The sequence below is a fragment of the Trachurus japonicus genome, chromosome 23 (genome assembly GCF_045865225.1).
Source record: "Trachurus japonicus isolate A0001 chromosome 23, Traja_1.0".
Classification (NCBI taxonomy): domain Eukaryota; kingdom Metazoa; phylum Chordata; class Actinopteri; order Carangiformes; family Carangidae; genus Trachurus; species Trachurus japonicus.
Window position 1 is genome coordinate 16,544,957 of NC_140929.1, and position 12,006 is coordinate 16,556,962.

Below are 12,006 nucleotides of genomic sequence, written 5' to 3' on the forward strand. Positions count from 1 at the left end.
GACACTGATCAATGGTGTTCACTAACCTTTTGGTGACCCAATTGGAGCTTCGCTGTGGGACTTCACCAAGCGGCCATCAGTATAAGGGCTGCTCTGGGAGGTAAACGACACCTCTGGGCTGGTCACGTCTCCCTCCTCCAGCCTGTCCTCTTCGTCCTCCTCGTCCTCGTCCTCCTCCGCCGCCGCCGCCACCACCACCTCCTCCTCCTCCTCCTCCTCCTCCTCCTGCGTGTCCTCTTCTCTTTGCTCCAGCTCTGTTGTGTCGTCCAGCCTCTGTCTCTCCTGCTGTTTGCTGTGATTCTCGATCACCTGTGGAGTTTACAGAAAATATGAGCCTTCCTAAGTCCATATATAGTACTGATCAATGCTTTGAGACATAAAAAGCACGGGAACATCTGGAAACAAATGTTCCTCGGTCACTTCATCCTAGTTACGTAGTTTTGTTTTAGCAAATATTTGGATACTAAACACAACATCTGGATTCTACACGTGTCACAATGTTCAGGTAAAAATGAATTGGCACGCAACCATAAAATGTTTTCATCCTTTTAATGGTATTTACTGTAACTGTATTATATGACAAAATGTTTCTGAATGGCTTTAGATAAGGTAAAGGCACTGTGGATTCTTTCCTGACCCCCTGCGTGTGCTCACCTTATTGGCCGTCTCCATAACCACCTCGATGTTGAGGTTCTGTGCAGCCATGGCGAGCAGCTCGTCGTCATCATCCCCGACGTCCCAGGCGTCACTTGTGATGCTCTCGAATTCCTGAAAGGTGGTCGCCTTCTTGGGCTTGCCTGGCGTCGCCGGAGGAGGCTTGTTACCTGCTTTAATTAGACTGGAGGACAGAGAGAGAGAGAGAAAGAGGGCCACGAAGACAGCGGAGATAAGGGAGAAAGGATGAGATTAAGAGAATTGAAAGGAAAGGGGAAGGAGGGGGAAGGATGGGGGGGGGGGTGAAATGGGGGAAAAACAGACAAGGTGAATAGACAGGCAAGAGGAGAAAAGATTAAGTAAATAAGCACAATGAGGATAAGAAAATGGGCAGGAATAAACAGTGAATCATTTTGACACTGACAGATGAGGAAGGATATAAAATGTCAGCAGACCTTTAAAAAGAAGAACTGACTGATTCCTTTAATAACTAACTGGACTGAACTACAGGTGGAAAATATTTACATTTTAACCACTGACAGTTTTTTGAATTAATTCACAACACTCACAATGAAACACACAGGTAATGTCAGTCACCACCACCCTGTGTTGCCATTTAGAAGTTGTAGAAGTATAATTATGCCACCTTTGCTTGAATACACTGAACCAAACAAAACTGGCAAACTGCCACCCCCAGTTTGTGATTTTCAGTGTTTCAGGATCAGAGGTGTGGCAGCGTCAACGTTTACCCATCCCAGCATGCCAGCATTCCCTTTTACACAGACTTTGATCCAGCGGGATGACTACCTCCACTGCCAGCTTATTGGCAGAACAACAATGCCCTCACACTTCCATGTTTTTACTTTTTATACCAAACAGCAAAGTAGAATAACTGTGCAGCATTCCCACTTTTATCCGGCTGTGTAAAAGGGGATAAAAATCTTAAAGACTTGAATCAAAAGCAGCAAACTCCTAAAAGGATGGAATCTAGCCAAGTTCAGAAGACTAAATTTCACCCTGTTACTTTCTTTGCACTGAACTGAGAAATACAACAGAAAAAAGAGAATTCAATGAAACTCAACCTTTCCAGTTTAATCTTGCGATGTAGAAAAAGGGAAAAGGGAGAAGAGAAGGGGGGGAGTGTGGGGATAGAGAGAGGAAGGTGCTCTGATTTCTTACAAAGACAAGGATTACCATAATAAAGAGAGAGACTTGTCCACATTAGCTCACTTCTATCGTAAATTAGAGGAAGAGAGAGAGTCTGAACTTATACTCTGACAAAAAAAACAAGCAAATTAAATTCAACCCCCTGTGGAAATCTACATGATTAAACATCAGACAGAAGAAAGAAAAGGATTATTACAGAATAATAGGCTGTTTTTCTATCTGTGAGTGAGTGGGGTTGTGTTTGAGTCTGTGCAAGGAGAATTGGAACAAGATAGGTACAACTTGTAAAGAAGTCCAAAAAGTCAGAAGTGAATGATGAGAATGATAATTTTCAAAAAGAAAAGTTTTTACACACAAATTTTATTACGTTGTAGTTTTTCTGATTTTTTTTTGGGCTTGCTTTACATAAAATATATACTGTGAAATCCAGTCTTTCTCTTATTGGATAGTGACTTCAATCTTGCATTCATGCACCCAAGATTCAAACAATGCAAATGAGATGAAATAACAACAAACTGAAAGTGTGCTCAAATTCATTTAAGCTGGCCATCTATCCACCTGGCAACTTGATTTTCTGGTGGGGTCACTTCTTCTACAACAGCTTTGCTGGAAGGACTACACAGTGAAAAGAAAAGGTTACTACAAGTATGTTGTTCAATTAATTCAAGCATGCAGTAATCACCACACCCATGATGTAACTGTTGGTGCCATCATAAGCTGTCAAAGACAAACAGGTCCACATTCCTAACTGGTGGGTAAAAGCGTGACAGCGTGTGACAGCATCAGTCCATGCCACAGCAATTTGCTGTCCTCTGTGAGTGACTCAGTATAGCCACCCAGGGAGATTGTTGTTATTGTCATTGTGTTATTTTTGCAACTGTTTTATTTTTAGATGTTGGAATTGTTTGGGTTTTTGTCTCTGGCAAAGTCACCACAATGGCATTTATTGCTGAAAAGGATGAAAAACAACTATAGAAACTTCCGACAACATGACTGAAGTTCTGTCCTGTGATTATGTAACCTGATTCCCACCAAGAGACTTGCAATTCAAACTCATCATTTATCACATATAACGTGCAAAACAGTCACTTTGTGAGAAAAACATCTATCTCCCATTCAACAAGGAAGGAGTACGAAAATACTAAACTGGCACACACCTGATAGACCTGTTTGTTTCACAAAAATATCTGATGGCACCTTCTTGATGAGGAGAATTAAATTCATCTATTATATCACATATCAAAATCTAACTTTGAGGAATGTTTGTGGCAAAAAAAAAAGTGAGAAAAGAAGGCAAATGCATGAAAGCTACGACTTGATTTCCATGTACACGTTGACACATTGTTAATACAGAAACTTAGGGAAGTAAAAGTACAACAACTGCTCACACTCTCCACCAAGATCACGAGGGTACTGTGGCCAAAAAAGAAGAAGTACATTCAACTTACTTAGCATGAAGGAGCGGGTCGAAAGGTGGATGTTGTGCGCCATATACATGTTGAATGCTGAGGGAGTGAGAAAGACAGACTGTCAATGAATGAGCTCATTTAAAACAGGTTGTCAAGCTAGCCACGTTAGCATCTTGTCATCCCAAAACAATACCAGTTTAAACTCTATTACTGCAGCTTAGAGTAACACAACTGGCATGAATGTGTTGTTGACCACAGCTACTCCGTCATATACAACGGTTGCTGCATCATTTCATGACAACTCAGCGAGTGCGTTATGGGTAAATTACTTAAGTGTTAGCCGCTTTCTAGCGACGTAGCTCTTAGCCAGCTAACAGTAGCAAGGTGTTAACTATCTGAGAGGGTAATTTACAATGGGCATTCATACAAAACGGGTCGATGAACTCGCACACTTTGTGCAAACACAGCAGGGCGGTTAGTGCAAGTGAAAGTTGCGTTTGAAGCTCAACAGTGCAGCGTCAGTTCAGTGAGGCTAGCTAATGCTAAGCTAGCCGACAGGAGGGAACACGTCACTCACCTGCCAGGAACCTTGGCTGCGTTTCTTTTCCAGAACTGTTTCCTGTTTCCGTCACTCGACATTTTCCCCTCCGCGGCTCCGGCCAGTCCTAACACAAAAAACCCAAACGCTGTCGCTGTCTGTGTAACGTGAAATTCGTGTTTATTTACACCAGGTTCCCCCCTTCTCCAAAACTCAGAAAGCTGCCATGTTGATAGTGCCTAATGGGTGAGCAAGCGCCGCTCTGATTGGCTGGAGCGACACTTCCTCCCCCGTGAGCCAATCACAAGTGAGATATGCTGTTAGGTGGCTCGAGGAGGCAGCCAGCGTCATGCCCCGCTGTCTTTGCTTTGTTGACAGAAACTACAAACTGCGTGTCAGTCAAAAGAGAGACCACCAGCATCAGGACCACAGGCACATCAAGAAAAATAGTGACCATCACCAGTATTTACAATTTCTATAAAATCTCCAAACCTCTGTATTCACAGCCTTTTACTATTGTTTAGAAAGTCCTATTATGCATTATTATTCAGGCATAACTTTGGAAATATGGGGGGTTTATACGTGATGTTTATCCCCCCCCCCCCCCCCCCTCTCTCTCTCTCTAAAAAAAAAGCCTACATTGTTTTCATATGAAAGGATGCAGTGGTGGTTTATGACTGACAAGTTTTCTACTGTTATCAACAAGCCAGTTCCTCAAACACTGGACAATAACAGGAGGTGCAGCAGGAGGATGTGAAAGAAAATGGGCTATCAAATAAATGTTTTACTTCTGACACAAAACTGATGTTTATCAATACATGCAGTGAGTAACTGAATAAATAACAACTGTCACATTCAACAGTGAAGTACAAATTTTCATTCATTTCATGGTAGGCACTGTTCCCTCTAAGGTGTTTTACTGTGCAATTGCACACTGCTCCCCACCTCTTTGCCCAGAAGACAAAAAAAGTTGCACACTCAAATATCCATGACCATTTCTCCCTAATGTGCGCTTTGAATTGTGAAATTCATGACCTAAACCGTAGTCTGTAGTGCAACTATGATTTAAGTTTTTGCTTGAGAATTATTATTACTGTTAATATCAAGAATGCTTCTGTGCCAAGAGCTGATGACACCAACTTGATGTTAGGTATTTTTTTCATATTGTATGGCAATAAATGCAAAATCTATTTTGCCAAAACAATATTGTATTTTGTTATCATTAACTGTAACTGACCTAGATATGGAGTATAGGTAATGCTGTCAAAATAATCTGTTATTAATCATAATAGTAATAGCCAATTGTATTGATATTTGGAGTTGGAGAGGTGAGGCCATAGCGCCAGCATGTGGACGTACTGTGTACGCTTGAGTTTTCGCTCACAGTCGCTCAAGCAGGTCATCAGGGGAGTTGAATTTCTGCTCAGGAGTTTCGAAAATTAGAGGGAACATTGATGGTAGGGTCACAAATAGGCTACAAAATAAAAATCTATATGTGAAGAAAAAATGACAACTTTGATGCACTCACTGATATCAGTGGTTTGATTACAAAAACTAACAAGGTTGGTTTAAAGCAGTTTTAGGACATGAGACATGGAACTGTTTTTTTCAGACCTAGCCTATGTGAAGCAGAATGACTTCACATCTCTCATTCCCTGTCACACAGTTACAGTTAAATGCTAAAACAAATAAAGCAGATGGTAATAAAATGATGATAAAATATCTTTATTGTGACAATATTTCCATTTTCCACTTTGTGATCAGCTCAGTTTCCACTGAGCTGAAGGCACAGTGCAAAGCAGTTAAACACAGTTTAGTCATCATTTTTGGGCTCATAATTATCACTGTCTGATGGGTATGTCAGGTCAAAGCTATTATTCAGCTCTTGGGTCTGGAACCAGGGAGGCACCTAAATGCTCTGAGTCATAAATTGGAGCTACGTGTTTATGCAAAGTGCTGATGCAGTGTTTGTTCCACAGGCTTGAGGCAGACAGGAGAAAAAAGGAAGAGCTGTCACTCTGTGTTTTTTTCTGAAACAGCAAACGTCATGTCTGCTTTCAGGTGTTGTTGGTTTTAATGGACAGTCGCAAATGTCCTAATAGTTTTGTTTTTTACAGTTAAAAAAATCTATTTAGTCTTGTCTTATCTTATATTGTTCTATTTTGTTTATCATGTTATAAGATGCTAAATTACTAGATTGGGTCAGTAGGGCATCATCTGATTCCAAAACAGCCTCACACATAAAGTCATAAATAAACAGAAATTAAACCATCAAACATATTTGACAATGAAACACTAGCATGCAGTCTATGATTACACATATTAAGCCAGCACACTGTCCGCAAAGTATGATCAAATATGTTTAATTATATTCCCATGGGTGATTGGATTTTCATTTACTCTAACACAGTTGGCCATAACAGTAAATGTTTTGCTTTCCAGAAAATCAAAGTAGAATAGGCTATCAAGATTTTACAGCCCATATGAAATGAACTGTCAGTCTTTATTCAGTTGTTGTATTTATTTTTCTGTCATGTTTAAGGACTTGCTTTTTTTTTTCATTCATTCATTCATTCATAAAAAAAAAAAAAAAAAAATGCAAGCACAAATGAATTGAAAAGCACAGACTCTCTTTTTTATTTATATTTTTGCCTGTTGGAAGACAGTGCAGAATGGAAAGTAGGCCAGTTTCCGTCTTCCTACTGAGTGAACCATCTTTGCACACACACGATCTTTGTCTTAAATCCTCGCTGCTCTCCTGACAGCCTGGGCCGGCGGACACACACAGGGTGAACACACCACACGCGTTCAAACGCGTCTTCGCTTTTGCGGGCCGAGACAAAGTTATGGATGAGGATCATCGAAGGACAACATAAAACCAACGACATGATGGAGAAACAGCCCAGGTTACTGACTTCGAAGCTTTTCCAGAGGCACAGACAGGTTGAAGTTGTTCTCAATCGCAGTGTTTTGGCTTGGAAGGAAATTGAGGGAAGCAGAAAACGAAGCTCAGACATCAGCAGTGAATCTGAAACAGGTAAGGAATGAGTTTGACAACAGCTTTTGTGTCATGTCTGGAAACTTAGGAAATGTAGGCCTATGGCAGAAAAAAATGCCCTATCTAATAAGCTATAGCCTAATAATAGCCTACAAAATATGTAACAGTTTAAAAAAGGTAAAACGTTATGCAAATACATTTATTTACAATAGTCAGTTTTAAGCCTGTAGGCTACTTCCCTCCAGTAAATCATCTTCCCTCTGTTAATAACCATTGTCACCCATGCAGAAGCAGCTGTGTTCCTATTCTGCTCTCCTTATCAGGATCATGCACATGTTGAGGGAGCAACAGTCAGGTCATGTAGCTGCTGTAGTTGGGGTCTGTACACCTACAAGAGCAGGTCACATAGGTGGGTTCTCAGTCAGAGATAATTAGGTGGCTCCCTGTCATACAAGCAACCACGACCAGGGGTCGAGTGTTATTTAATATGTCTCCCAGGAAGGAGTTCATTCATTCTTTCATTAACTCGCTCATGAAAGCTGTTTTCTGCTCCAGTGAGCTCTTTGAAAAATCTTCCCCCAAAAAAGGTGTGAGCTTTTTAGAAACTAATTAAAAACAGTCAAGAATTCAGCTGGGTCACTAAGTTTTGAATTTTTGTCCCAGAGAGTTTGATAAGGAAAAAAGCAGACAAGGAATGAAATTCTACATCCCAAGTTAAAAAGAAAAGAAGTGAGGGTCTCTGCACTGCACACAAATGCATCATTGTCTCCAACTGTTTACCCAGAAGTTAGTCAGTTGTATATGTTTTAGATTTAGTATAAGTGCGATTTATACTCAGCTGAATTAAAGTAGTTATATCATAATACATCTAGCTGCTGTATCTAACTGTTGTGGAGCTAACTAGGCTACAGTGTGATTAAACATGTATGACCATGTGATTAGTAAAAGCAACAATGTAGAGTGATGATGATACATCAACAGAATAATGTTTTATTTGCATAACTGTGGTACACAGTAATGCAAATCAGTGTAAATCCAAACCCGCTGTATAATAGTGATCATCAGGGACATTGAGCACAACAATCAAGTTCCCTGAACTTCTAAAGTGGGGGGCTTTTTTGGAGGGGTTGTCCTCAGAATCATGCAGGAATTTAGTGTAGGTCCTGGTTCCTCTGTGGAGATGCAGGTAGAAGAACAAAGTTCCTCAAAATGTTCAAGGGGAAAGTCCCTGTGTGTTGACGAATAGCTGTGCAACCCGATGCAGTAAAGTGTCAGTAAAGAAAACTTACAGAGATTCACAGCATTGATCTTGGTCTCTGTGAGTCTATATTACTGTCTTTATGGTTGTCATACAAATTTTGATCCTTTCCATCTTTTGCATCAGACAACTTCCACTTAATCCAGACGTCCTTACAACCCCCCCGAGGCTAATGTTTGTTCATCTAGATGAGTTCCCTGGTCTGCAATTACTGTACCACATCGAGTGCAGTGATTACAGCTGGCACTGCACACTTGAGTTTAAACCTGGCCATTGACCTTCCTCAAAGTGGTATCAAGCGCTCCATAATAACCTGCCATAAAGACTTTCATTTATTGAGTCAATGTTCAACTGAGTTACATCAGAAATCCCCCCCACGATCATTGGCACAAGAGCAGATCAGTTTACCTTGGAGTTAGAAGGTAGCAAAGAGTCTCTGCCAGTTCTAATAGTATGCAGTAAGTTCATTGTTAATGGTGTCACCTCATTCTTCAGATCATATGACTCTTAAGTTGCTTTAGCAAACTGAAATGGTGAAATATGTTTACTTCTTTTGCACGTGTTTTCTTAGAGCAGAGCCAGGTTATCATTAGTGGTCAGTAGCCTACGATGCGGTTAATCAGTCACCAGAGCTAAGACAGGGTTGGTGGTGACGGGGATTTTTCCGTAACGTATCTGCGTCTACAAACAACAAAAGCTTTATACTTGGACTACTACGCATGTTGTTGATTTATGTCATGCGCTGCTCAAACATCCCACACTTCCTTCTCAGCAGAAAGCATAATACAGCAAATAACAAGTCAGGAGCAGGGTAGAGATTTTTTCAATTTGACTTCCTGAAAATGAAAAAAGCCACACAAAAAAAAGTGACAAACATGAGCTGGTCCCAAAAAAAAATTAGATTTTCCCATCAAGTAGGAGTAAGTAGAAGTCATTTAGAAGTTAAGAGAATCAGTGAGTCCACTGCAGCTCTGAGGAGACAGAAGTTAATCTCTGCTGGTAGCGGAAAATCATGCAGCGTGACTCAAATTTGACAGGTTCTCCTCAGCTTGTGTTTTCCATTTTTACCCGCAATATACCTCTCCTAACATCAAACTTGACACGAGAGCCATAAATGCCAAGAGGAATCGTTATGAGCGGGGGAACATCACAACGTCCTTGATGTTTTGGCTTACCCGACATTAGTGGATGTTGATGCTTGACATTTAAGTGGATTTTGGTTGAATCGGAGCATCTATCAGTCAGATGTGCTGAGTAGTGCACAAGACAGGGTATCCCAGCCAGGAATGCTGTTTGTATACACACAAAGACTCACTCACACAGACATACAAAAATCCAATCTCCAAGATGGCACGGCCTCTGAGTATGGAGCAAATCTAGAGTAAATGCATGCTCCCATCTTTGACGAAAATCTTGAATAAATCATGGAATATGCTTCAGAGAGCGTCTCCCTGTTCCTGCAAATCATTATGCTTAGCGAGGAGTACTTCCTCAGGCCGTGTATATCTCTCTCGGCCAGAAGGGGGTTTAGATATTTGTTTCCCCGTATGGCAGAGCTGAATACATATCTGATGTATTACAGTGACGGATTCACTTGTAGTGATAACTGGACATTTGGGAAATCAGGCTGAAAGAGGATATCAGCATCACAGAATTTCCTACATTATAAACCATATATTGATAAGAAGCAAAAACAAAAGCTACATGATCTTTTTTTTTTTTTTTTTTTTTTTCATCAACCACATTTAAGCCTCAAAAACAAAAATGTCTACAGCTATGCTAGCAACTCTGAGACTAAATGGACTGGTATTAGGTAACCTGATGATGGCACAAGTGGATAAACCAGACCATCATTATCATGATGACAAATCAGCCTTAGAAGGAACTTGATGTCTTTGTAAAAGTGGATGGCACAGCATTCAGTTGTTGTGGATACCTGTCACTGAAAACATGTTGGTGTCGCCCTCATCAAACTCATGAGAACATAGATGTTTGTACAAAGTCACATGGTAATCCATCCCATAGAGGCTGCAAAAAAATTGGCAATATATACATGTTTGTTTGTTTTTTCAGTGAAATTAAATTAAAGATTTCCCTTCCTAACTTGTGACCAGGGCCGTTGTAGGGAGAAAGGTGATGATAACTCTAGGGGCCCAGCACCCAGTAGGGCCCACAAAAAAACCCAGTAGTCTAATCTTTGTATGACTGAATTATTCTATAATTCTATAATAATATTCATAGTAATGCTGCATTAGCATAAAAAAAAGTAGGCTAAATACAAAATGATCATACATAGTACATAGTCTAAGAAAAAAAGTGGAAAAGTCACGGGTAGGGGCCCACTTTAGTATTCTTTCAGGGGGCCCAGAATTCCTAGCAACGGCCCTGCTTGTGACCCATGGCACAACTGCAACATTTGCCCAGATAATTGCAATTTGATTTTATTTTTTTTTTTTTTTGCAAATTGTTGGAATCGCTAACAATCCAATTGCAGCACATTTACAGGGATGTAAGTCTGCACTTCATATTAAAAGTAATGACTGGTGCTGCCTGTCACATTTGGCATAGGTACTGTAGTGAGCTAGCGGTATCACTGCACCCCCAGTGACTGTTCTCCTGTTCTACCTTCCACCTTGGCTGTCCTTTCTTCTCCATCTGTTTGCCTAAGCATTGGCTTAACAAACCCATTGTGCCTGGGAGAAATCCACGTCTTGTTTGACAGCTTACTGCCATGTGTACCCAGGCAGATCTGTGCTTTGTAATCTAAAGCTGGTGCTCAATGCACAGCCCTGTCTGTACATTGAGAGACGGCTGCAGAGGGAGGTAGAGAGATACGGAGAAATAAACACTGCCAGGGAAACGACAGCTGGAGATCGGGCAAACTGTGCAGGTTCATACCGCATTACTGGCAACAATACAGGCCCTTTCATTACACTAATTGTATTTAATTACCTGCGACTTAGTCGGAACCTCTAAAGCTAATTACTGTACGGAATGAATCAATGACCTGGATGATGACGTCCTGGTTTGGTTGAGTGATGAAGATGAGCAGAAGTATCCTCACCATGGTAAAACCACCCACCTTGTTTGACTATAACTAACATTTTTTGATGTACTTGCCAAAAATGCTCAAGTATTATTTGGAATACCCAAAAACATAAACAGTTTTTATCAGTCTCTCTCCCTTAGCTATGTCTTATCTCCTCTGTTGCACCTGTGTTGCATGTTACTTGGAATACAATATATAAATGCAAAACAGGAATGACATAAAAAAACATAGTGTGGGAACACCTAAGAATGCAAGCGTTTCCTTAAGCTTGCATTAGGTTGTCCTCTAACACGTTGTCAGCGCCAAACCACAGTAACAATAAAGGGATTACATATTGATTCGCGGTGTAAAGGGAGGGGTGCAGAGGACAACGGCAGAATATGAATATGATGACAGCTCATTGTTGTCAGAGAGGACTAAAGGAAGACGAGGGAAGGCGCAGTGCTGTCAGAGATATCATGCAAACAAACATAAAGTCTCCCGTGCAAACATGAACGCATAAGATATACTTAGTTAAGATGAGATTCTGTACAATAATTTCCAAATCTTTCACCCACTTATTATATATAACATTAATGTTCACGATACAATCTGGGTTGGGTCGCCTTATCACTCACATGCACAACATCCATGGTGTGTGACGAGGAATCTGCCGGCGTTATGTTGCCGTTAGTTGTCAGTATTTTCACTGGAATCCTGTCGAGTGGGATGCCATGCTGTTTTGGGGAAGTAGGATGAGCAGGGTCACGGATCCAGTCAAAACATTACAACAGGTGCTCATGGGACCAGATAATCATCTAAACTTTGTTCTAATTTTCTCTGATCTTAAAGAACTGTGACCAAAGTCAGTTAAAGTAGCCATTCAGATGTCACAGGTGAAATATACTTGCTATCATAGCTCCAGCTCCCAAGAGCAATGCTTGTGGTAGGATG

At 40.8% G+C, this 12,006-nt stretch overlaps 2 protein-coding genes across 8 annotated transcripts in view; one reads left to right on the plus strand and one right to left on the minus strand.

Annotated features, from left to right (window-relative positions):
* tbc1d22a (TBC1 domain family, member 22a) overlaps nt 1-4,024 on the minus strand; it is a 127,234-nt gene extending 123,210 nt beyond the window's left edge. For 2 of the 7 annotated variants that reach the window (XM_085768638.1, XM_085768634.1), the window contains exons 1-5: nt 3,808-4,023; nt 3,270-3,326; nt 655-838; nt 199-309; nt 27-165 (exon numbers count right to left, since the gene is read on the minus strand). In XM_085768638.1, coding sequence (XP_085624764.1) covers nt 27-165; nt 199-309; nt 655-838; nt 3,270-3,326; nt 3,808-3,869 — 553 coding nt within the window. In that variant the 5' untranslated portion in view covers nt 3,870-4,023. Of the gene's footprint in view, nt 1-26; nt 310-654; nt 839-3,269; nt 3,327-3,807 lie in introns of all 7 variants that reach the window. The other 5 variants (XM_085768637.1, XM_085768632.1, XM_085768633.1 and 2 more) reach the window with 4 other exon arrangements.
* A 2,480-nt stretch (nt 4,025-6,504) lies between these two features.
* Nucleotides 6,505-12,006, plus strand: part of cerk (ceramide kinase) — a 46,143-nt gene continuing 40,641 nt past the window's right edge. The window contains exon 1 of the mRNA XM_085768981.1: nt 6,505-6,805. Coding sequence (XP_085625107.1) covers nt 6,619-6,805 — 187 coding nt within the window. The 5' untranslated portion in view covers nt 6,505-6,618. The remainder of the gene's footprint in view (nt 6,806-12,006) is intronic.